Source organism: Musca domestica, unplaced genomic scaffold (genome assembly GCF_030504385.1).
Source record: "Musca domestica strain aabys unplaced genomic scaffold, Musca_domestica.polishedcontigs.V.1.1 32, whole genome shotgun sequence".
Taxonomy (NCBI): domain Eukaryota; kingdom Metazoa; phylum Arthropoda; class Insecta; order Diptera; family Muscidae; genus Musca; species Musca domestica.
Window position 1 is genome coordinate 10,516,854 of NW_026712311.1, and position 27,900 is coordinate 10,544,753.

Here is a 27,900-nt window from a genome sequence, read left to right on the forward strand (position 1 = left end):
TTGACGAACCAGTAGAGCTAAAACTCTTAAATTCGGAATAAGGATCACTGATGGAGTGAATGATGGATGTACCAAAGGGATTTTGGATATTCGCACTATAAGTGTACGAAAATGTACTATATTTGGTACGATATCGTATTATGTGAACGGTTAGAGATAAAAACTTGAAATTTGGAATGGGAATCAAGTTTGAGGAGTAGAGTCGATGTAAGGAGGTCGTTTTGGAAGTGTCTACTCTTATATACGAAAAATACTAAACGGTACTACATTTAGTACAATTTGAATTTGGAGGAACGGACGGCGCTGGAATCCTGATGTTTGAAATGAATATTACTCGCGGAGTGTAGGACTGGGATATGGAAGAAGTTTTCAAAATTTGTACTTATGTGATCGAAAAGTACTATATGGTACTAAATTTTGTAAAACATGGATTTTGGTGAAGAGATAGAGATAGGATCTGAAATTTAGAAATAAGATTAGTATTACATTCGGGGACTGAGGAATGTTGGTAGATTTGGAAATTCGTACTTATTTGTACTAAATGGTACGAAATTTGGTACAATTTAAATTTTGAGAGAGTTAACAGGGTTGGAATACTGAAATTTGCAAATTAGATTAGTTTTGCATTGTAGGACTGAGGATGTAGGTAGGTTTGTAAATTCGTACTTATTTGTACTAAATTTGGTACAATTTGGATATGTGTGAACCGGTCATTGTTGTGTTTTTGGGTTTACATATGGAGACGTTGAAATAGTTTTGATGAAAAAAATGGGTTATGGGTCCATTCTGCAATGTTTTGACTACTTTCCTCCTGGGTCAACATTAAAATGAAAGATTTTGAAGACTTTTTGGTGAAAAAGATAAGGATGTTCCTTTTATTCTTTCCAAAAAGGAAAAACTTGAATAATATGTAAAGATGCAATATTAAGAGAGGTTAAATAAATAATAATAGTATGAAACTAGCCTCATCATTGCAATCTCATGAAACATGAGATTTTGAGTTTTTGTCTGTCAGTCTATGATTTTATTTCTTATTTGTCTGTTTATGTAATTTTTGGGCCCACAGACTACATTTTTCTAGATACTACTTGTAAATATATGTATAGAATGAAAACAAATCTCGAAACAAAAAACAAATATTCCTCATAGAGCGACTTGGCTTCTGAAAAATACCCATTTTGAACTCAAAATCTGGCAGCGCTTTATTGCCATCCAACGAAATTCACTCGTTCACTCATTTCACCAAAGAGACATTTCCCAATTGCTTGAGTGTTAAATGTGAGCAGATGGGATTTTTGCCTTCATCGACGACGGCATATTGAAGTGTGTATTGGTGTACTTCAGCAAACCACCACCATCAGCAAACTGCCACCGATAGGAGCACCATCATCCATCATGCTCCACTCATACCACTGATACTTATCACACATTAAAAGAGGATTAACTCGTTTCACTCTCCATAGCTCGGCAGAATGTCGCATAAGTACTCGTCTTTGCGATGTTTGTCGTGGTATGTGTGCATGTTTATGTCCATGTTGTTGTTGTTGTTGCTGTGTAAGTAAAACGCCACCTAAAGCTTGGGCAAATTACATGCGAATATTCAGATGCGAATCAGTTGAAAAGTTACGGTTAATACGTAATCGTTAATAAAACACACACGTCGAATGCGACCAAGCCCGACAATGATTATCTGTCGCTCATCGTCGTTTTATTGCAAATTAGTGCGGGTTAACTAATTTTTACAACCCACAGTTAACGATCGAATTTAATATTTGTCATAAATGTCAAAAAGAAATTAAAAAATGTTGTTCAAATTATTTGTTTTATTCGCATTTAAGAATTCCATACTAACGATTCTAAATTACACCACGAAATTGCCGTCGGTTTAGAAAGTGTTGTGCATGAATACCCTTTGCCCTTGTTTTTTTGCCGCAAAAGTCTGTTGAAAATGCTATTTATTAGCTATTAAGCGACTATAAAAGCAATAAAATGCTAACACAAATTAATCCAAACAAATATAAACATTTAAATTATTGTGACCATAAAATTGGTGACATGCATGTCCATGCCGAACGTAATTCGAACGAATAATAATACCAAAATAAAACACAACTAGCAACAGTTCGAAACAGCTGTCAACACGGGTGTCGAATTTACGAATTGGCTGTTTGACTAAATTGGATTTAATTGCCATTAATTTATGCTAATAAAGAACTACCGCAGTGGCAAATGTGTCAATTTTCAAAGCAATGAGACGTGGAAAATTGCAACAACTACAGAATGGATCGGAAAATAAAAATTTGGGATCATATGTGTCTGAAGTGTGAATAACTTTGATATTTTTTTTTAAATATTTTGTGTCAAACAACTTCCCAAATATGATGGAAATATATTAGAATTGTGTTCAAATGTTTCATCAAAGAATTTAAGAAAAATAAGTGTTAAAGGTTGTTTTAGAAGCGAGCTTTTCAATCATTTCTATTAGAAGGACGTAACGGTAAAATATTATGCAACGGTCATACTATGTTGTATAATGTACCGTGCTACCAAAATTATTCAACGCTGGATTACTACAAGGTAAGGTCTAAAAAGGTTATAACCTCATTGACAAGACATAATTTGTTGAATTTCTCATAAATTTCAAGTCAGAGTTTGTTTATCGCAGCGGCTTGAGGAAAATGAACCAAAATTATAATGGGTCCAAAAATCGAATGTAGCTTCGGCTGTGTGGCACTTGGCGCCGTCCTGTTGAAATCAAACGTAGTCAATATCCTCCTCTTCAATATTTGTGAACAAAAATTCGTTCAACATGGCCCGAGGGAAAAATGGCCCAATTTGCCTCTGGATCAAAATTCTCACCAAACAGTGTCTCGTTTGGGGTACATAGGCTTTTTAAAATATTCTGCTTGTTTATACAGGGATCTTCTTCATGTCCGTACGCAATTTTTGCACAAATTCTGCAACATTACCAGGATTTTCCAAGTAGTGTCGCAATACTTCAAAGTGTTGTTCAAGCGTGTACACAACCATATTCGTTCAACAGGAGTATAAAACTAATTACCTCCTCTATCAGAAATGGCTATGTGCATGAAATAAGTAAATGATGGAAAAAGTAGATTGTTTGGAACTGTACAGCCCACTTTTCATTTTCTTTGAATTAAAAAAAAAAACATTAAAATGGTTTGGGCCTTGAAAATTTTGATTCGTTGTAAGCCAAAGGAGCTGTATTATAATTTACTAAAATATCCAAAATGCCAAATTACCCTGTGTTGGCAACAATGTCATTCTGGGAGTGGCAACTGAACACAGTGGCTAGATTAGATTGTCTGGCTGGCTGGTGCGCACGATAACTCTCAACAGGGTCCAAACTTGGTACATCGTTATGTTATTATCAAACTTAGATCGAGTTCGGAATACTTCGGTCAACTATATCTGGCACATTTTAATATTTTCTAAAATTATCACATATCTCATATAAATTGAAGGAAGCTGTTGAGTCGTGAAAAACCTGGCACGTCCCAATATTTATATCATATTTATTTGGCTCCAGTACCTAATTGACAATATTGGCCCTTTCCTTCGGAACCTACTCCAATTTAAATAATCATAACAGAAGTCAAAATATATTTTAATAATCGAATATTGGCTGAGGGCATATATCTGTCGGCAAAACCGGCTGATACTTTTTAACTTTTTAACAACCACTGTAACTTTTTAAACTATTGTTATAATGAATTCTCTTTTCTTACATATGTAATACTTTTTTATAAACGCTTTGATACACATTGCTTAGTTCCATTTACGTGCACAATAACGCCGATAAATTTAACATTATTTTCAGTCAGTAAAGAGCAAAATGGATCCATATGGCTTTTTGCAGAGATTTTAACAACCAAATTTAAAAAAGGCTTCAGCAAACCCGAAATTACAATAAAATAGTCTAGTAAACAGCAACCTGATATTAACCATTTTTGTATGGAGTATTTAATTGTGAAACCGAAATATAATTTAACTCCATTTCGTCTCAAAAATTTTTACTTTGCGGGTATTAGACAAATATTTACCGAGTAATACGGCGGAGCTTGTAATTCTCATAATTAAATTCTCGATTACATTATGCAGTGATATTCTTCCTTTATCATTATTTCTGATATCTGAATATTTAAAATTATGGAACGTAGCCGATTCAACTATATCCCTAATTGAATTTCACAAATTGTTGAGGCATTTTGAACAAAATATACATTTAAAATACCCATTCAATACTTCTTAGCATTCACATATAAGATTCGTTTTACTTGGGATTCCCTTCTAAAATAATTGCTGAGATTCGCTAAACACCCCTCCCCTGTAATTGAAATATAAATGTACATTCTTTGGATACGACGATGACTGCTTCTGGTCAATGACGAAGTCGTATAGTGTGTACCGATCGACTAGATACATCAACATCATTATCCAATTTTTTTGTTTTGCGCGTGCAACCCAGCAACGAGATGAGCAACTGCAGGCAAAAATGAAAATTGTTCCACAAACAAAATAAAGTAATTTTTGCGTTCTTGAAATGGCTCAGATTACAGACAAAATCAACAACAATGATAATAGCAAGCAGAGCATAGAAAAAAGGTGGCAGTCAGTGGTGGCGGTGCCAGTTGATGCATAGCCAGCCAGGCAGCCTGGCATCAGAATCGGAATCGACATCGGCATCAGAGTCATCGTCATCAGCATCAGCATTGACAACGCAAATGATGAAAATGGTGGTTGCCCTGAGAGATGACAGTTGGTGGAAATGTTCGCTCGTTTTCGTACAAATCCGCATATCTACGCACTCCTGTCGTCATTGGCAACAGTGTTGTTGTTGTTGTTCTTGTTATTATTATTGTCGAGTACTCAACAAATAATAAATGGAATTTACGAAAGGAGCAACTAAAAGAGCAGAAACGAAAAAGAGAATAGAAAGGAGCTACCGAAAGCTGTGTTTGAGTTGGGGTAAAGCGTTAAGGCTTTTAAATGGTTTTCACAGGAATGGAAAACAAAACAAACAATTATAAAACAAAGCAAACAACTCAAACTCATGTTGCCAAGTCCTGAGAATTGTGGAGGCGGAGTCGGAGATTTTTCGAAGACATGACAAACAAAGGCAAGACACCTGTATTTGAACAGTTAAAAGTCTCCGTTTAGAGAAATAATGCACTAAAAATATAGTCCCTTGGGGATGATGATCGCAGAGGAAAAACTGCTGCCTGAGTGCTGAGCATTTCAACTTCATATTTTTGATCTATTTGACAAATTGACAGGGAGATGACATCGAAAAGCAATTTGAAGATCGTAATGACCGATATTAGTACTGGTAGTTCAAGTTGATGGCAGAAATTGCTCCATTATGAATTGTTGTCATCGGGAAATCAACAATGTCTCCGAAATCCATTGTCTGGACAAAAAGAAATCGTTACCGTTTTTTTTTTCAGTTTCGTTTCAAAGGACCTGACCCAGCAGAAACGACGAACAAAAAGATTCACTAGAATCCAGAAACAATTTCAAATGAATTAAACCACAATTGTTGAAGGAAGAGACAACATCACAACTCGCAAGACAAAGCAAGACAGCCGACATGAAAGGATCAGGCCTGTCAAGAAATCCTTTGTACTGGCATTTATTTTGGGTAGAGTTTTTCCACAAATTATCTTTAGAATTTCGTATGCCTTCTGTTTTAGAGTTTGGCCTCATTATCAGCTTTGCTTTCAACATAAAAATTAATACGAAATAATCGTCCAAAAGGAATCTTCACTTTCGGAAGATAGAATTGTTGCCCTTTTGTTGGGGTTTTTAGGAAAATCCTTAAAAATCAAAGGTCAATCCAGAATTGTTGTGTGCGTGTGTGGTAGCAGTGTTTCTTCTAAATGTTAATATTTAATATGCACAGAGAATAGAGATTTCCAACCTACAAAGAGGTACCTGATCATAATTATGAACAGTAGCCAAATATTGCATACAGTGGCCGACTAATCCTAATCGCCTGAAAATTACTTTGGAGTGATCATGGCTGACAGATAAGGAATTCGATCGACCCTGTGCAGTTGTTGGAAAGTCAAGATATTTGCATTGGGAGGTTTTATTTTACCACAACATAAATTATAGCAACAATTAAATCTTACAGATATATTCGAAACAAAAATCAAAAGTCAGCATTAAACTTCTAAGGATTTGCTGTAGATATACAATGTAGATAGCAAAATCATCTTGACGTAACTTCAAGAGACAGGAAAAGACCAGTAAAGATATATTAATCTTATTCATATCTACAAAGTCTAACGTTTTATCATCCGCCAATAATAAGGATATGAGTACCTTGAAGGAATTGGATCGCTCTGTTCCTGTATATTTGGACAAACCGAGTTTTCTTTTTTATAATGTATAGAATAAATTTTAATTATTCCGAGATATTTTTTTTTAATTTACTAAAAACGTTTTCTGATTTAACTGCTTCACGATATATGACTTCCTTCGACCTATTACAGATAGGGAACAACTTTTGGCTAATTGGAAATTTTGCCACCAGTCCTAAAATTATCATGACGTTTTTACTGTCACTGCCAATAGAGTGAAATAAATGTAATGATCATGATTTTATTTGCAAATGTCAGATCTAATGCTGAATGAATCTCATATCAGAATATATCTTTGTTTTCATGCCAATGATGCATCAATGAGATGAAATTCCGGCTCATGAAAAAATTGATTAAGATCGGCTTCGGTATAGCTATAGCTTCCATATTCACGTTTCACCTAATTAAACATTTAAGGCTTTTCAAAGACATAATATGCGACCGATACCAATGAAATATCACATCTAACCTAGTTTGAATGAAATCGATTTGATATTTCGGCTTCTCAAAGCTGTAATACGTGTCTGATATCAATTTTATTAGGTACGATACATCATATGCAGCCTGTAAGTACCGCTCTCAAAAATAAGTTTAAATTACTTTAGATACAACTCCCATGTATGTGTTTGGGTGGATATTTAAATGTAGCTCCAATATGTACGATTCTTCCGAATTCTCATTTTTATACCCTCAGCCATATATCTACATATCATTTGATACGGCCAAAACGTGCCTCACTTAAATAACGGACAATATTGGTTCACTACATCAAGTACCTCCCCAGAAAGGTTCAACATTTTGAATAATTATAACTCTTATAAAATGTGATGTAAGAGTCTGATTGCCTTCATTCACACATCCCAATAGATTTATTAACCCAAGGTATGGTACCTCCCCACAAGGTGTCAAAATTTTTAATATCCATGAAGGTCATGAAACGCGATTCCATTTAAACTTGGCACAACGGGATAGTTCTTTCAGCACAGGATCTGTTATAAAGATGGTAGAGATCCGACCGTTTTTTTTGTTCCCCCCAAATGGCCAAAATTTTTAATAACCAAACCGATCACAAAATATGAAATAAGCCTCCGGTGTATTTATATTACACACATCTCGTTAATTCTACTAACTTAAGATATGATGTGAAGATGGGATATGTCGGCCCATCCTTTCTGGTACCTTCCCCACAAAGGGTTAAAATTTTGAATAACCATGAGGGGTATATATTAATATTACCATCAACACAAGGTCTGTTATGAAGATGGCACAGATCTTCTGGTACCTCCCTCAAATGATTTGAAAAGCAAAACTCTCAAAATAGGGAAATAAGCAGCTCTTTAAATTTAACAAATACAAACATTTTTGCTAACACAAGATCTGTTATGAAGAAGAATTATATCTGCGAACCCCTTCTGGTATCTCACATCCCACAAAGGGTTACAATTTTCAATAACTTGTGAAACAAGTCAGCGTTTCTTTACAATTAAATATTTCTCTCAACCAGAAACCTGAGATGAATATGAATATCCCATTAATTGGGATATAAATGTTCGATTTTATTGAAATTTTGCCCACATTAATATTTTTATCTGTATTAATTGAAGTATGAAAATGGAATTATATCTGGTACCTTATGTACATTTCAACATTTTCAAAATATTATCACATATCTCATATGAAGTGAAGGAATTAGTGGATATACGAGTTGTCCAAACCTGGCACGTAGCAATATTTATATCATAATTATTTAGGTCCTATATGAAATGGACAATATTGGCCCATTCCTTTGGAACCTACCGCATAGAGTGTCAACAATTTGAATAATCATAACACAAGTCAAAATATATTTTAATATTCGAAAATTTGGCTAATGGTATACATCTGTCAGCAAAACCGACCGACACTTTTTTACTTGTGCATACACAATTACGGTATGCTCATAAATTTATTGCGGAAAATAGATTTATTAAATATCATAAAGTCGGTCCCGTCCTTTCTTACTGCACTCAAGTCTCAACACTCTGAGATATCCAGCGGTAAGTTTCCTCCAAGCAATATGAGGTCCGTTGCTCGCATTCCATCGACCGACCAAATATTTAAATTTGTAGGAATATGTTTTTGAATTGTTCGTTTTTATAATTTTGAAGCTATTTTGAGAAGATGTACTATCCCAACCGATTTGTGCGAATATAAAGGGCGTCAAATATCACTGCCATTACAATTCACTCATGTCCTGCCTGTACTCTTGCTCTTTTGGGGTGCAAGTTATGCCATGTTAGAATGACAACAAACATTTATATCGCCAAGTTCAAGTAAAATGGCCAATAATTAAATCGACCATTAAAATCGAATTAAACAGAAAAATATTTTTATCCGCAGATATTGGTGACGATTAATTTCCTCAAATATCATGAATTTGCATTAAATTAATAAATTATTGGCGCCATGCAAACGCTTAGTCGAAAAAAACGTGAGTGAGTCACACCGCCAACCTCATTTATTTGTGCAGTAGTTGTTACCGCGTTCGGTTTCGTTTCTTTTTTACTTTTATTTACTAACCACAAATAGTTGTAAGTGGTATAAATTCATTTTTTTCGTTTGAAGAAATTCTCTCAATGTGCCTTTGAAAAGCTTTGATTTATGGGCTTTCCTCACAGCGGCAGAAAACAATACATCCTTACAATCTATCAAAGTGAAACGGAAAAATAATCATGCTAAGAATTTGGAACATATTGTAAATTGTTTGCGTTCAATTCATGATTTTTTCCCGTCTCTGTTGTATTTGTAAAACTCGAATGGAAGTACTCAGTGAAATTCGATACCGTTTTCATTGTGACACCAAACAAGAGGATGAACAGCCGTCATTGTAATGGCCGTTAAATTCATCGTCAGCTTTAACTACGCCATCATCATCATTACAACTGAAAAACGTTTGAATGGTAGGCAAAAAAAAAGTATGGAATTGGGTGAGGTAGAACGGCACTGGAGAAGAGATCATTTTTGTCCTTGCCACTCTAAAATAATTCAAATTCAAATAAGTCTAATAATTGTATCCAGATGGTTATTTCTGGAGAAAGTATGGCTTAACTACACTTCCTGAGAAAAATTCAATGATTTAATGATTTGAACTGAGATTTATCGGAGTAGACAAAAAAAAATCACTTCATCGCAATACTCCCAATATTGCGGTAACAAGGAGTCCTTGATAAGAAATAATTGGGAAAACTCTTCCAGAGGTGGATGTGTAAATTTCCCTATTTCAATTAGCGATAGTTGGTATTCTTGACTACACTCCTGTGTGTGATGCAGGACCTCCCTCTATTAAAGGATATCACATGATTGTGCTTTTTTCTATTTCGTCACTTAATTGTGATTGCTAATTTTATGATATGGCCACACGGGGTACCACGAGTCTGCCTGTGGTGCATTGTTCTGCGTCTCCAATTACATTTTGCCAACAAACCGTCGGGCAGCCAGTCAGCCAGCCAGGCACGGCAGTCAATCTTCTCGGCAAGTCGCCTGTGAAATACTTTTTTAAGTTTGACAAGAAGTGTGTGGGTTTTTGTGTACATAATTATGTCGTTATTATGTGGGTTTTTCATTTCCTTTCCATTCATTCATTCATTCGTCCGTCAGTCAGTCCATTCATGCATTTCCATATAATCAACACCCTATGTGGTCGTCTCTTTGGTTTTTGGCCATTTAAATTAATTAGCCAGGGAAAACCAAATAAACATTTAAATATTTGAATTAAAATGGGGGAGTGGCTGGAAAAGTCAGAGTTTGGGGAAAAGCTATTCATATTCTAAATTAATCTCCAGGCGGTATATCGTTTTCCCAATGTTCTTAAATTTGTTGGGCAAATTTCAAAGGAATTTAGTGGCAAAGCTTTTCTAATGCCTCAAAGAGCAATTGTCGCTTGTTTTTCAGTGTTACATGCGTTATTTCTGCATTTCTAAACTTGAAAACTAAGCCTTTTCACGAGGCTTGCGACCGATTCGAATTCCTTTGTTGTTGTCTTCGATGTCGTGTTTCTTGGGGTCTCTTTGTAACTTTGAAATCCATAAAAGTGTTCACGATGTGACAGGAAATCATGTGGCAGGAAGATAGGGAGAAGAAATAGTTACAAAGACCGACAGTAATAAAAAAAAAACAACAACCATGATTGGCAAATTCACAGCCAGCAGAGTTAAAGCAGCAACAATACGCTCAGTATAGGTGAAAACGTGAAACCATAAATATGCAACAATAAGTTGCGTTGCAAAAAAAAAAAAAAAAAAAACAATTACAACGTTACGTATATTAATTATTTACACCTTTCAAACGCTATAAATCACAATGTGAGTTGTAAATAGTTAGATAAATTAAATCTAGAATACATTGTTACACAACACTGCCAGTCGGTGCTATCCGTCATAAAATGTAATTTTAAAATAATGTAACACTTCAATAGCAAACGTTTTCCATTTTAGGGAAACAAAAGTATCCTCGTAGGAGACATCATCGAATGTCAGAGTTGAGGTGGAATTACAGACAAATAAAGATGAGGAAAAATTCCATCACACCGCGGTCAAGTGATTCAAACTAAATAATTCAAAGATGATTTTAGGGAAAATTGTCAATATTTTTTGTGCATTATTATAGAAGCTATAGTTTCCGATTTAAACCATATCCATAACCATACCTTGTCGATCAAATTTTATTTTTTGACATTCGAAAATGAGCAGTGCGATTCAATTCAAACACACTCAGTGGCAGCATTTCCCCGTCTATATCAATTACTGGAGTTGGACAATGTCGATACCATAAATGGCTTCAATTTACATAATACCCAATCTCGAAATAATTTTCTGAGACTTTATGGTCCGCTTTTATACCCTCAGTCATATGGCTAGAGATGGTATATATCATTTGATGCGGCCAAAACCTGACTCATCGAAATAACGGTCTTAGACCCTAGGTTTCTTTGGACCAACTCCATTTTAGGACATTTGGAGTCTTTCTAGCGATGTACGTCCGTGTGTCTGGCTGGCTGGTGCACACGATAACTCTCGAAGGGAGTATACAATTTGATTCCAACTTGGAACATCGCAATATTATTGTCAAACTTAGTCCGGAGATGGGCAACATCGGTCCACTCCTTCTGGTACCTCCCCCACAAAATGTGAACATTTTCAAAGAAAATAATTTACTGTGCAGAAAGATAAAGGATAATCCGATTTGGTTCCAACTTTGCAAATCCTAATATTTGCATCAGGGCTAGATCAGGTGCGAAAATAGACAACTTCATTAAGTAATTCCCCACAAAGGGTCATTTTTTTTTAATAATTATAACTATTATAAAATGTAATGTAATGTCAAATTACACTCATCACAAAATTTTTTATCAACCCAAGGTCTGGTGTGAAGATGTAATACATCGGTCTACTCCTTCTGATACCTTTACGGCAAAGGATCAAAATTATGAATATTCATGAAGCTCATAAAACACGAAATTAACATCTGGTGCTATTCGGACTTGGCACAACACAAGATCTGTTATAAAGATGGTAGAGATCGGACCATTTTTTCTGGTACCTCCCCCACAAAGAATCAATGTTTTGAAAACCAAAACGATCGTAATGTCCGAAATGAAGTTCCGGCGCTCTTCAAATTACACATATCACAATATTTTCATTAATCCAAGGTCTGGTGTGAAAATGGGATATATCGATCCACTCCTTCTGGTACCAACCACATAGGGTCAAAATTTTCAATATTCATGAAGCTCATACAACGCAAAATTAACATCCGATTCCATTCAGACTTGGTACATCTCCATATTTTCATAAACACAAGATCTGTTCTAAAGATGGTATAGATCGGACCATTTTTTCTGGTACCTCTCCACATAGGGTTCAAGATTTTGAAAAACAAAACGCTCAAAGAATATTTTTGCTAATATATTTTTGCTAATATTTTTTGTAAAGATGATTTATATCTGCAAACCTCTTCCGGTACCTCTCCCACAATGGGTCACCATTTCCAATACTTATATCTGTCATAACTTGTGAAACAAGTCGGCGATTGTTTACAACTTGATCTAAATATTTCTCTTAACCAGAAATCTGATTGATTTCCTTCAAATTTTGCAAATACCAACATTTTTATTTGTATTAGATACAGTATGAAAATTTAATATTTCGGTTCTCTATATCTAGTTCGTCACGCATATTTCCACATTTTCCAAAAAATTGCATATATCCACGTCTAAATCTAACACGATGTAATATTTATATCAGTCTTAGTTCAAATACGAATTGGTCAATATTGGTCAACTGTCTCGGAAAAAGGGTCAACAGTTTGAATATTTAAAACTCCAGGCTGTGGGTATACATCTGTCGGAAAATCCGGCTGATACTATTTTACTTTTTTTCTTTTGAAATGCTATATAGAATCGTTTCCTGTCGGATATATAGGAAATCGGATAATCTTGTTTTTTTTTTATTTATCTTCGAAACATCCCACTCAAGTCTGAGGTAATGAACTCACTCAAAACAAAACCGAGTGAAACTCTTGCCCATCACATGCTCATGAAAATCTCCCAATCAGTTATCTCTTCTCCTCCGTTGGTTCTTCAACAAAACTCGTATTTATCTGATGATGGCGTATTAAAGGTACGTTGTTGTTATTGCTGGTTTTGGTTGGCTGTTTGCTCTTGTTGTTTTATTTTTTGGCAGGTAAACATTGACACACACTCACACTCCTCTACACATGGAAGCAAGAAACAATCGGCAGCACCAGTGGTAGTTGTGACTATTTGCTTTCATTTTGGGGTGGGTATGACAGGCTGACAGACTGAGGACTTACGATTCAATTGTGAATGCGTGAGTCTCATGGATGCAGGCCCTCAAACAGAGAGGAAGAAGAAACAAAATTTCGATGATATTGGATACGCCCATTTGATCTATTTTAAACTAGACATTGAATTGAATTCTTCCATTGTTTTTGTTTGCTTCTTCTTCTTCATTTAATGCATTTCCTATTCAAAACTATTCTATGGCATTCGTTGAACAATCATTTTTGAATGGGAAAATTCAAAAGATGGCAGAGATAATGAGGAAGTTACCTACAGATTAGATAATGAATGAATTGTTTTTTTTTTTTTTTTCGAGGAATTCATGAGAATTTTGTTGAATTGTTCGAATTTATCGATTGATCTCAAATACAATTATATAACTACGTCATGTTCACCACATAATACATTTCTTCTAAGTTCATAGTTTGTGAAGAGGAAAAAGTTGTTTGAAATAAAATTAAATTAAATTTGGAGGCAATTTAATAATATAAAATATTGGTTAAAGAGCAACTAGATTATTTTATAGCTCGCGCACCGAAAATATTGCATTTTTTGTATTTGTATTTGACAATACAATGAGAAAATCATTTCGAAACGGTTTTGATATAGAAAAGGTGCTTCAATCCTTTATGGAGGTTATGGCAAAAGGGAGTCTTCTTTTTATTCAATATTAACACGAACTAAATGCTTAAAATTAGATACGTCGTTATACGGGGACTATACCAATATGTGGTACTATTTTCAATTTTTGGGAATTTCGATGGGTCGTTTAAGACTATGGGTCGTTTAAGTGGCATCCGGAAGCTATGCTTACAAGGATGCCACTGCGATGGGTTTAATAAATTACAATAAAATGTTTCATAAACGTCAGATTTTTACTTTCAATATTGGTATTTTAATTTTAGCAGGGCAATGGCCTTTCCAGTTTGAAATCTAAGTTGGAACCAAAAATATTTTCTTTGAGTTATAGTTTCAATTATTTCACTTCACACACTTCCAAAAATATTTACTTTCAGATTTTAAAAACATAAATATTTTTACAGTGTACTTTACACAGATTAAAGAATCTTTCAACGTGGGGTACATTTGACATCGAACATTACAAAAAATATATGCGACCATTTTAGAGTCCTCAATAATCCTCTACAATAATCTTTCCATTGTCCTGCAAATCGCCAGTGTTTACAGTAAACATTATGTCTAATCTTCTTCGCTGCAGATATAATATTTGGGGTTTAGACAACACAAATGTAAAGCCTACAGAATTAGAGCAAAAGAAGTTTCAAGCTGGCGACATTTCGAGCAGATTTAAAGACTTAGGCAGGACACTTGCCAAAACAGCTAGGAATGTAGGTATTTGCAAAGTAAATGAGAGCACAGTTGCCTGCCCTGAACATAATCCTCAATAATTACTGCCAACAAAGGAACAAGTCTCTGTCTATGTTTTGGCCATTTTACGTCTGCAGCCATTGTTGGGAAATATCAAAAGAAAATTGTTATGAATTCTAGAACGGAATTTGTCTATTCTGTGGCAGCCAGTGCTACTCGTGCTCCTCCGGCATTTCGCATTTGCAACATTGAAATTAGATATTTTCGACTTAGTATCGGTTTCTCTGCAGACTGATGGCATTTTGACAGACACTTTTGATTGAATTGTGTTTATAGTTCACTAAACTAGACTAAAATTGGCCAGAATAAAAAAATAAAATAAAATAACAGCGAAAACCACATCCATTCATAAATTACAGAACTGCCTTACGCACACACACACTCACACACAGACAGAAAGGCAGACACATACACACAGATATATAGCATTGAACCTAAAATGGTTAATTACGATTCTATGGGGGTTAGCGATTCAATCCATGTTCGCTCTTTGGCATCAGAATAGAAGAAGAAAAGGGACATTGAAAACTACAAAAACATCAATCTATATTTTGCTGCCAATATGGATAGGGTCATTGCTATGCTATCGATTTCATAGATTGTTGTTTGAATTGTCTGGGCCCTGGGTCTAGTTTACTTTGTCCGCTGGTCGCTTTTGTAATTGATATCTTTGTTTTGTAAAACTGCGGCTGCGAATGAATGTTCTTTTCATTTTCAAACCCGCAGTTTTTTTTTATCAAGTTTTGTATAGATTATGCCAAAATTTTCACGGAGACCAACTGTTTTTTCCATATTTTTTCTCTGTAATAATTCAATTCAATGCTCCGAACGTTTTTAAATAGAAGTGGTGCTGCTGCTGCTTTCCCTCTTTTTCTATTCTTTCCGATATTATTTGTAGTCGTATTTGTTTTTATTTATTTGTGGATTCGTGTCGATATCCAATGATATTGTGTCAATATGCGTGACAAGGCCACCTGGTGGCCGATGCCGTACATATCGAATTACTTCTAGTAATGTGAAAATTAATCCTTTTTTACGCGACCAAGTTCATTGTGCACATAATGATTGTCGGCTGTTTCTCTTCATCATCTTTTTTTTTTGTTTAATTTTATTCTTGTACCGGTGGTAATTGCACGCCTAGCAATTTATTTGAAATATCGGAAAACGATGGCCATTGCCTTTTTTTGTAGAATAAGTTCAGATGGAGATTTTAAAGATGTAAACAAGAATTGTAAAAAATTAATTAAAAAATTGAAAGAATAAAAAAGCACGTGGGAGTAAAATGTACTATAGTAATTATATTAAACGAATGAAGAGAAAAGTAGCAGAATTATTGTAGGTTACAGTATAAGCTGTGGTCACAGTCTTTGGACACATAAGAGTAGACTCGTAGCGGATTGTCGTAGACCCGATCGCCAAGGAAACTGGATTTGCTCTAAGAAAATGTATTTTTCTATGGTAGGTCTAACGGCTCTCCCAATTTAAGGTTCTACGTAAGAAGGTTCTATTGAAGAAGTTTTTCTTCAAGTTCGGGCTCAATGCAGGTCTTCTGATTTTCGGGAGGAGATAAACTCCCCTTAAAAATGTGTATAGCTCCCATATCACCGAACTACCTTTAACAGCTTCAACGTAACTTTACTATCCTTAAACCTCAAAAAATATGTATAGCTCACATATACGCGAACGACTTTTAAAAGCTTCAATGTAACTTTGCAAATCTTCAACCTTTCCCAAGTACCTCCATTTTTACAAGATCAATCGTAATCTTTATATAAATGTGACACAAATCATGAAAATACGGAAAATCGGGAGGAACAATTACATGGGGATTGTCCTTTGTACGAATATTATCTACAAAATGGTTTTAAAAATATCAACTATTATAAAAATACCAACTCAATATATAATTATGCGCAGTATCTTCATACATATTTTTAGGATAAAAAGATCATGGTCCTAAAATTGAGTTTCAAAAAACCACAAGATCTTTTTTTAAACAGTTTGCTTGATTTTTTCTTCCTTCTAGCATTGGAATGACTCTTAACCAAAAACTATTTGCTCTCAGTACTTCATTCGATAGTTGAAAACGAAACAACTCAACTTTGCAAACATAATTTAACCCTCACAAAATAATTGCAAACATTTTGTTGTTAAAAAAATTCACCCTGTCCTATTCCACCGAAAAAACGTTCAGCAGCAACCATAAAAAGGTATGTCGTGAAATGTGATATTTTTTACCGAAAGAAACCATTGAAAAATTGGTGTACTGGCATCGAGGAAAAAAGATAGGTAGTTGGCTATCCTTTGTCAGGATATGGTCGTTGAGGAATGGCAGCAGAAAAAAGACAGTGCACCAAAAAAAGTGCAACGATTTCGAATTCTCATGAATTGACAATCATACCTATTAGGGCTTCTCGAAGCGGAAAGAGGGGAACAATAATTTTTTTCTAAAAATTTTGTAAATTAATTTACATGTAAATGTCAAAGGTCACTTTTTAGAAAACAGAATATTACATTACTGGCATCGAGGAAAAAAGGTAGGTAGTTGGCTATCCTTTGTCAGGATATGGTCGTTGAGGAATGGCAGCAGAAAAAAGACAGTGCACCAAAAAAAGTGCAACGATTTCGAATTCTCATGAATTGACAATCATACCTATTAGGGCTTCTCGAAGCGGAAAGAGGGGAACAATAATTTTTTTCTAAAAATTTTGTAAATTAATTTACATGTAAATGTCAAAGGTCACTTTTTAGAAAACAGAATATTACATTTTTTCCATTCGACATCAGAGGTGTATGAATACCAGACAGACGGGGACAATCGATGCTCGCACTGCTTTATTACTTTGTAACATTCGAAATATATCTTCACTTTTGTGATTGACAGACAGCTCCCCCATATGTTGCGCTCACGAAATGTCATCTTAAAATGCGATTATTACCGATGGCAGGCAGCAACTCCTCTCTGCGTTGATGCCTAAGCCGGAAATGCACCGTTACCTTCCTTCAATGAAGTGCAACTAACCAGGCAGCAAAAGAAACAACAATCAGATATGCTGCTTGTTTGCCTTTGGTCGGCGGCAAACGGTATCTGTTTGTACAGATGAATACACATACTCGTACATATGTCAAATGTCTTGAATGACAAGTGTAAACGAAAACCCCAAAGAAGGCACATACACACACACGCATTTGCATGCATATAGCTGCTGGAAGAAAGCGAGCGCCGAATGTCAAAGAGTTGTCATGACCTATCCCTTTCTCTAAATGCAGCAGGCACAGCTACCGAGGCAGGGGGAATTCTTACAAGAAAAGTGAAAGTGTTGCATTTTGCGGGCAGGCGGAGTATTTACTGGAACTGTCAGTGTCTAAATATCGAACAAATGTTCCTCTCCTGATGAGCGGCAAATTTCAAGGAAATCTAAACACCAAACTTGTGAGTGGATGGAACAAATTTCCTTGTTTAGTCTTTTTTGGATGGCACTCAACTTGAATGTCAAACAAATTATGACAAGTTCATAATAATACGGTGGAAGCAATTTTTAAGTGTATTTTTTGGATTCTCTGTCTGCCTTCAAATCTCATCAAATCGGTATTTAAACTAGACAAATGAATGGTAGATAGGTATGTGATGGATTATTATCATTACTTTGGCGTTGTGTTTGAATGACAGATTATTTTCAATGTTTTCCGTAGAAATGCGTGTTTTATTTGAATACTTTGCTAGTGTCAACAGGCAAAATAAAAAATATAAAAATATAACGAATTATGAGACCACTAACTGACGACGAGTTGACACATCTTTGATGTGACAGTCTTTGGCAGACATGTGGCTAAAATGAGAACTGATATTTATTTTTAGAAAATACAATTAAAAATATTTTGCTTATTGAAATGAGGGACTTTGTATTTGCGGTCACATTTTCAAAAGCATCAACTCTTTTACTATTACCACCAAAAAGCAAATTTTGTGGGTGGATATATGTTTGGGAACTGTTTTCTAGTGTTTCTACAGCCAGTTTAAAATTCTTACATTTAATTTTATTTGAGAAGGGGTAAAGTTATATATGAAACTCTGCTTACGTAAATATGGGTTCATCCTTTTTTCAAATGTTTGTACCCTCCAAATTAGTATGGTGGGTATAATTAATTTGCCATTCCGTTTGTAACACGTCGAAATATATATTCTTGATTATCATAAAATTCTATGCCGATTTAGCGATGTCTGCCCGTCTGTCTGTCCGTCTGTGGAAATCACTCTAGCTTCCGAACGAATTGAAGAAGAAGATTGAAGATAAATTTTTACTCAGATGTGTGTTTGGTATGTATAGGTCCACGTTTAAGTATAGCCCCTATTAAACTGTATCTCCCCATATTTGGTATTTTGATGATTTTAGCGACATTTTTAAAGCTTCGCATTTCTACACCGGTCTACATCAGTTTTTTACCGGTTTTTTATCTTCTTGGTCCTGTTTAGTTTCAAAACTCGCTTTAAGCGGGACCATAGCAGAACAAAATATATCCTCATATAATTTTACTATATGCTCCAGAATACATCAAAAGTCCAAATCAAACCAAAACGCCAGCAATTTACAAATATTAAAAAACACACATTCAGAATTTTTTCTAAAAAATATCATTTTAGAATGACGACCTCGAAGATCAAAATATTCTTAATCAAAATTTACTTTAAGTCACCAATAACACAAAATTACATTTTTGGCAGAAAGTGTCAAAGAAGAAAATATTCTAAACAAAATTTACATTAGAAATAAATGAAAATTATGTGTTTACATTTTTTACTGATAATTTTAGGCGTTTCCAAATTTTACTTAATTTTTTGAGAAAGGCGTCAAAGATAGAAATATTCTAGAATTTATTCCATTGTGAGTGTAATTTAAAAAACTCGGGTTGTGGTTCAAAATCGGTTTCTTAAATCAAATATTTTAAGGCGTTTATAAAGCCTTGACCATATGCAAAACTACCTAAATATTTTGAGATATTTCTCACAACATTGAATGTTTAAAAAGAACTTTGGATTATTTCAAGAATCATTGGTTTACCATTTCTAACCACTTTTTGTAGTCTCCATATAAGCCTTCTTAATGCATAAAATAGGGTAATACAACTAGAAAAGGTCATAAGTAAAATGTTGCAAGTCGGACAGAATAGATTTATTTAGAACTATGCCAAAACAAAATCTATGTATAAAAAAGCAGTGAAATGACTTATAGACTGATCGAAAATTAACGGCTGAAGCTAGAATCTTGAAATTTTGCGCGACGGTCAGTCTTGATGCCTCTGTGTGTGAGGGTGGGTTTTTGGAAATTCGTACTGAATGCTTGGTATTGGAAAAACGGAAAGAGCTAGAATTCTGAAAGTTGAGAGGAGAAGCGGGCTTTGGATACACATTCTGTAATATGTAATGGTACTAAATTTGGTAATTTGGGAAATTACAGGGCTGAAATCCTGAAATTTGATATTGAGAGCACCGTTGGTTTTTAGGGTTCACATATAAAGACATTGAACAAATTTTTGGACAGAAACATTGGATGTGGGCCCATTCTGCATTGGTATTACTAATATCCTCCTCGGTAAACTTCAACATTAAAGAATTAGCATGCTTTTTGGTATAATAGGTAAACATTTTCCTATTGTTATTTCCGAAAGAGGAAAAACTTGAATATTATATAAAACCTTGAACATCTGAAAATCAGGCAATGTTGTCAAACTGACAAATTTTGCATCTTTAGTACTAAAAATTCCTAACACGAGCTTTCGGATTCCAAAAATTTTTTGCTAGTTCTATATAAAAATATTGCTAAGAGGGTGTGCGAGTCAAAACGCCAATTATTATTATTATTATTATTATTATTATTATTGTATTAATAATACCGGATTTTAGTGGGTGTTAAGTAGGTAACAAGTTCACTCTTCTTTAATTCCATTTAATCATTTAGACTTGAGATATTTTCCAAGTAATTATGACAATTTTAAAGTAAAATACAATATTGTGCACGATAAAAAGCTTTTTCCATTCTGAAACAGTTTTGTGTGTTCTGAAAACATTTACGAGTTTTCCAGTCACGAAATGTTTATATTTATTTTAAACATAATTATTTCCCATCATATATGCTGCTGCCATTGGAAACACCTTTGGGCGAAGCCATCACCTTGGCAGCATCTTCCGTCTGCAAGACATACGTACACGTGTATTCTGTACCCCTGCCATGGCAACTACTCTCATTCCTAAACGACATATCGAGCCACCCACCATTAGATGAGGCAAATGTTCATCAGGCACCCAACGTTGGCTGTCACTTTTGATGGATTTTCTCGAAAGTTTGCTTGACTTCGGATTGCCTCTGAACTCTGGAATCCATAACGTTGCTAGAGCTAAAACCGAATGTTGTTTGTTTGGGCAAGGAAACACGTGCAACTTTTCATAGCACTTACACATTTAAATGTGAAATCTTGGAGAGGGGTGGCAGTGGTGTCAAACTTTCATCCCCCTTTAATATTGTTGTTTTAATGGGTGTAAGGATGATGATATTCCTCATTTTTTGTTATTATGAACTGGTTGAAGAGCGGAAGGTGGTCTTTAATTAAATTAGTGTTTCACAGCTAAAATAATACCTTGCGGAACATTGTTATTTTTGGCTTATCGCTCTAGCAAGTTCGAATTAAATAATTACACTTGATTGCACCCCCCTTGGCACACACCACTCGACTCGGGATGTCGGACAAAGATTTGTGGTGCATGTGTTGACAGAGGGTGGGGTGCTAGTGAGGGCAATACTGTGTTATTGTTTCTGATTTAATATCCCAATTAATGTGGAACTAATCCTTTGGATTTGAAGCATCACAAATTCTGTATGGTCGATGTTTTTTTATAATAAACATAAACAAACAAACATAAACGAAATATTGCCCGTTTTAGTTGCTGGTTATAAAACATTTGTTTAAAAATTTTTGTGAATATATATTTTTTGGTGGTCTAAATACTATTTTTGTTGGAAGGGGGGGTTGTTGGTTTCATACAACAACATTTCCGTTCGCAGGAAATGTTACTATAATTAATCTGAAGTTTCAAAATAATAATGGTAATAAAATAGGTATTTATTTATTATTATTTTTTAAATAACTAGTGATTCTTGATCTTGGTCAGTAGTGGGATCCTCTATCTCATTTTTTGGGTTACCGACAAAAATCTGTAATTTTGAAACCCAACACTTTGATATGAAAGTTGAAGTTGAAAACATGATTTTGTTGCTAACTTACCGACAAATAAATTACTGAAATTATAAAAATGAGTTAGATAATTTCACAACATATTGTTGTGATATATTTTACATTTCTAAGGCTAGAAATGTTAAAGGTATTTCTTTTAATTAATTTATTTTGTAAATATAACTTAAGACATTATTCCAACCCTGTTTGTTTGTGCCAATTATGACTTTTGAGAATTGACAAATTGAATTTGTTATGTTTAACATTTTGCGAGAAAAGCATGGAAATTGAAATTAACATAATCATATGTTTTTATTTACACCCATGAGACATGGATTTCCAACAAATTACACAACTTCTCCAAAACACCGAACTCAAGTATCTTTGCCGCTCACACCCACCCAGAACGTGTTAAGTTACCATCAAAACTCAATGACACTCTTGCCACTTACAATGTCACCATTCATTAGGGAGAACAACAGCCAGGAAAGAAGTATCCATGTAACAAGGATTGACTTTGAAAGCATAAGTGTGGCAATAGAGATAAATATCTATACAGCAGTTGCTCTGCCAGAGAGTGAGGGTTGGGCTTTTGTATCCGCAGGAATATTAATAAAAATAATTGTGTTTAATGTTGACACTCCCCCCATTTTCAGGTTGCTTTGATATGTTTTTTTTTTTCAGAAGCTTTAAAGCCACATCCAATTTAAGGGATACAAAAGCGAGAAAAACGAGTGTGAGGCAAGCCAATGAATATCCTTCCTCCCTTCTGCGCTACCCTCAGAAATTCAAGGATACAATTTTATAGGAATGAGGGAAATGAAAACAAACCCAAGTCTCATGACACTTATTTATTAACACTCCATTATGGACTTGTGGCGACTTGTAGGCTTTTGAGATTTTCTGTCTATGTTTTATGAGTCTCCAGGGCATAAATTAGGCGTTCTTATGGTTGTTACAATTGATTGTAACAGATGTTTTTCCCTCCCCTTAGCATATCCTTAAATTATTTTGATATGAAAAAATAAAAGTTTTTTTACGAGATAATATAAAAGTAGTAATTCTTTTGGAAAATTACATTGTGGTATTGTTCTAAACTAAAATTAAACATCATTAGCGGAACACAATATTATTAACTGTTTAAGTCAGAATAAACTTTTGAGTTTAACAAGTTAAAAAGTATCAATCGGTTTTACAGACAGACGTATACCCTCAGCCAGTGTTCGATTATTAAAATATATATTTATTTTTGATTTTTGCTACGATTATATGAAGGAATTGGCCAATTCGGTCAATTTCGCATCGAGTCGTGCCAAGTTTCGACTATATAGGTTAGTTCCTTCACTTTATATGAGATATATGATAATTTTTAGAAAAATCGCTGACTTGTTTCGCTAGTTATGACAAAAAGTAGAATTGAAAATGGTGACCCTTTGTGGGTGAGGTACCAGAACAGGTTCGCAGATATACATAATTTTCACAACAGATCTTGTGCTAGGAAAAATGTTTGTATTTGTAAAATTTGAAGAGATTTGTATGCTAAATTCGCTTTCTTTGAACGTTTTGTTTTTCAAAATCTTGAGCTCCATGTGGGAAGCTTCATGGATGTTCAAAATTTTGACCCTTTGTAGGAAAGGTGCCAGAAGGAGTGGCCCGATATATCCCATCTTTACACCAGACCTTGGGTTCGAAATATGAAGAGAACCGAATATTTATTTCAGATTTTATAATCGTTTTGGTTATTCAAAATTTTGACCCTTTGTGGGGGAGGTACCAGAAGGAATGGTCCGATCTCTACCATCTTTATAACAGATATTGTGCTGAATGAAGAATTGAGATGTGCCAAGTCTGAGCGGAATTGGATGTTATTTTCGTGTATTATGAGCTTCATGATTATTCAAAATTTGACACTTTGTGGGGGAAGTACCAGAAGGCGGGGACCGATATATCCCATCTTCGCACCCGACCTTGGACTAATAAAAATATTATGATGTGGGTTATTTGAAGACCATCGGACACTTACATCACATTTTATAAGAATTATAATTATTCAAAATTTCGACCCTTTGTGGGGGAGGTACTGGATGGAGTGGGCCGATATTGTCCATTTCGGATTTGCAAAGTTGGAATAAAGTAGGATTATCCTTTCTCTTTCAGTGAGGTAAATTATTTTCTTTGAAAATGTTGACATTTTGTGGGCGAGGTACCAGAAGGAGTGGACCGATATTGCCCATCTCCGAACTCGATCTAAGTTTGATAATAATATTACGATCTACCAAGTTTGGATCAAATCGGATACCCCCTTCGAGAATTACCGTGCACACCAGCCAGATAAACGGACGGACCTCGCTAAATCGACTCCAAATGTCCTGAAACGGAGTTGATCCAAAGAGACCCTGGGTTTGGCTGCATCAAATGATATATACCCTCACTAGCCATATGGCTGAGGGTATAGTAAATAATAGTCCAAATGGGGACTTTGTAAAACATTATCTTTATTATTTGTCCAGTATTACAGCAAAATGACAAATTGGAACAAAAATTGCAATAAAATACCAGTAATAATTTTATTTATTTACATTTTAAAATACTTGGTGTTGCTTTTTCATGTTTTCATGAGACCGACAAACCGTTGTCATGTCTCCAAATATTTGAATGTATTTATTTATTTATATTTTTATTATTCTTGATTATTTATAAAACTATGACTAAGGAATTTTTTGATGATTGGCGGCATCGAATTACCAGACTTTATAAATGTTTATATGTTTTTTATTTTGTTTATTGACTGCGTGCAGTAGGGAGGGAGTAGATAAGGAATAACAATGAATGGCCTTTGTATTGTGTCAGGTGGAAATATTTATAATAAAATAATGTGCGAACATAAGCCAAATTCTCTAAAAATATGTACAAATCATGTTCCCATCGAAAGGATTTTACGGTTTTATTTCAGACACTGCTTTGCTGATTACTCTCCAAAATAAATAATGCAACCAATAATATCTTGGTTGGTTTCGTTCTTAAATACCCACACAGAGAACAGAGTTTCTGGTAAGAACGAAATAGGGACAACAAAATAAACCCCTTTATTTCTTAAGATTTTTTTTCTCAGGTAAAGGCAGAGCATAGAATTAATTGGATTACAATATTTGTCACAAACATTTGACCTTTACAAATTTAATGCCAAAAAATGCCATAAATAATTATTACGAAATGTCAAGCTAATTAAAGAGACAAAAAACATCGACAATTATTTGGTTCACTTGAAAACTACATTGTAAGATCATTACCCTGACTTAACAACCTTTAACCCTTGTAACCTTAAAATATTTAACCCCTTGACATATGACATTTGTCTGGGTTGATTTCCAAAGGTCACCTTAAGAAATTCAATCAATTTTTTTGCCTTTCTTGAGAAAAATACTGCAGAATTATTCGTTTTATTTTTTTTAATGAAATTGGGTACCCATGAATGTGGGTTAGCATTGGAAGAATGTATTTTTTTTTATTTTTTCGTTTTAAAATAAAATTCAAAGTTGGCGATTGTTATAATTGGGAAAATATACATTGCTATTTTTATTAACCATAATCTCTAACCTTTCGTCTGATTCTTCTGTGATCTTCAACCCTACTTTCAGCGACATTTTTAAAGGAAAAAATTATTTTCTCAAAATTATTCGATTTATCCGATGGCTGATTTAAATGCCGAATTAAAAATATATATATATTTTCTCAAAAGAATACGATTTATGCGATTGCTGTAGATTTAAATACCGAATAAAGAGTGGTATCGTTATATGTGGGCTATACGAAGACGTGGAGCTGTATACACAATTTTCCGTCATGGGTTGTAATACCAATTACGAACTTCAAATAAGAAATTTGAAACAATTCCGGGGAATATCGGGAGGTGCCGTCATATGGGGGATATATGAAAACGTGAGACGACATGACACTGCCTACTGAGCTTCCATCTCAATGCGTTCGAAAGATAGAGTGATTATAACAGACAGATAGACGGAATTAGAATTTTACGCTGATCCAAAATATATACATAGAGAGAATAACAAAGTTATTAACCCTCCATAGAATGGTGGAGGGTATAAAAACAAACGATGCCTACTTTTCATGTTTTTATTACAAAAATCAATTTAATTAAACCACGATTGTTTCAAAAGTTAAGATTTGTGGCTTCTTCTCAAAAAAAAAAAAAATATTTTTCCTTAGGAGTCATGACCCAAGAATCAACCCTGGCAATTAATGATTACCTTTAACCCTTCACCTATTACTTATGTTATCTAAACCCTTTAAATTATTACTGATCCAAGAAAATGTAATTTATCAGAAGAAAATTAAAAAATGTAAGGAAGGGTTAATTTTCAGGAGAGGGTTGGAATTGACAACAAATTTCAACATTGTACTTAGGCTTAGATTAATTAGTACTTCATACCTGATGTTTGAACTCATGATTTTTATTTTGAAAAGGTCATGTGAATAGTGAGAGGTTGGGAATTTTGTGACCTTCAATGTTGTAATGTGGTTATAAATGTAACAGTTTTTCTTCGCAAAAAATTGGGTAAAAATTGCGAGTATTTTTCTTCAAGAAAAGGGTTAAAATACATTGCAATCAAACTAAGAAGTATTGTCGTAGAACCTATAAGGAATATATATTCATAATCAGCATAAAATTCTAAGTCGATTTAACTATGTCCGTCTGTTTGTCTGTTGAAATCACGATACAGCCCATATTATTGAACGTAGAGCTTCAAAATTTTGCACAACAATTTGTATTGTATCAAGGATGGTTGGTATTGAAAATGAGATATATCGGTCCGGTTTTGGTATAGCTCCATATAACGTTACCTCCCGATATTCGGTATTTAGGCGATTTTTGTTAATTTTTTTTTTTTACGGATTTGTCTAAAAATGGGTATTTGTAGTTCATAATGGATTCTAGCTCCGGCGGCAGAACATTGAATATATAGATCCACGTTTTCCTGTAGCGCACATATTGTCATATCAATACCCAAAGAATATTGGGAATGGAAAATCGACTTATCTATCCTTAGTTCGGCCAAACCAAAAAATATGCAAGATTAACATGTTATTTTTTCTGATATTCCATCCTTTTAATAATGGTCAGCAATAATCAACCTCATTATCGGTTTGCTGAAATACGTACCCAAAAATCTAAAATTGAAATTGTCTTTATTTGGCTCTGGATCGATCAATACCTATTTTTGGATAAAACTGAAAGATCAAAAAATCGACTATTCTATGAAATGTATCACTAATTTTGCAGAACGTTCCTTTTTTACCTCTACGACTAAAGAGTAAAAAAATGGATTTGAAAACATGAACTTTTTCTCGCAATAAATGGCTGCAACAGTTTTCCTAGAAAACGATGTGAAAATACTGACTGGTTGACCACCCAAATGCCACTATCGATGTATTGATGAACAATTGGTGGCTAAATGGGTAATGCCTCTTTTCCTTGGTCTCAGCTAATGACGCACTCATTGACCAACAAATCCTTCTGCATCAACGATCACTTTATAATTTGCACGATCGCAATCACTAGCGTGCACTTGGACTCCACAATCCAATAGCCAGCACTTGGCCACATCATCATCGTCGTCGTCAGCACCATTTGCGAGCAGCCACGGTTTTATGAAAGAGAATTTCAAAGCGTAAAATTTAATTAACACTCGGGAGGTCCAAGGCGATCAAACTGATCGTAAATCTTTTGCAGCAACAAGACAAACAACCAATAGATGTTAATAGCTGATATTGAAGGATGTTGATATGTTGGGACCAGGGTGACGCGCTGAGGGTACTACACACACACACACACACACCTACATGGTCGCTTGTAGTGGAGCGATAATGGTGGTGCGCACGATCAGCACGTACACGAGATGACGGCGACCAAAGTGAAAAATGCAAATGCAACATGGCGCAAGATCGCCACGAACTTCAGGAAACGATGCAAAATATGCTAAGAAAACAAAAATAAAAACAACTGAAACATAGCAAAGGACAAGACAAAGCGCTTCGCAC

At 34.6% G+C, this 27,900-nt stretch overlaps 1 protein-coding gene across 1 annotated transcript in view; it reads left to right on the forward strand.

The window, feature by feature from the left end:
- Window positions 1-1,634: 1,634 nt before the first annotated feature.
- Window positions 1,635-27,900, forward strand: part of LOC101894691 (developmental protein eyes absent) — a 40,786-nt gene continuing 14,520 nt past the window's right edge. Inside the window, exon 1 of the mRNA XM_005178014.4 lies at window positions 1,635-2,577. Within this exon, the coding sequence (XP_005178071.2) occupies window positions 2,524-2,577 (54 nt within the window). The 5' untranslated portion in view covers window positions 1,635-2,523. The remainder of the gene's footprint in view (window positions 2,578-27,900) is intronic.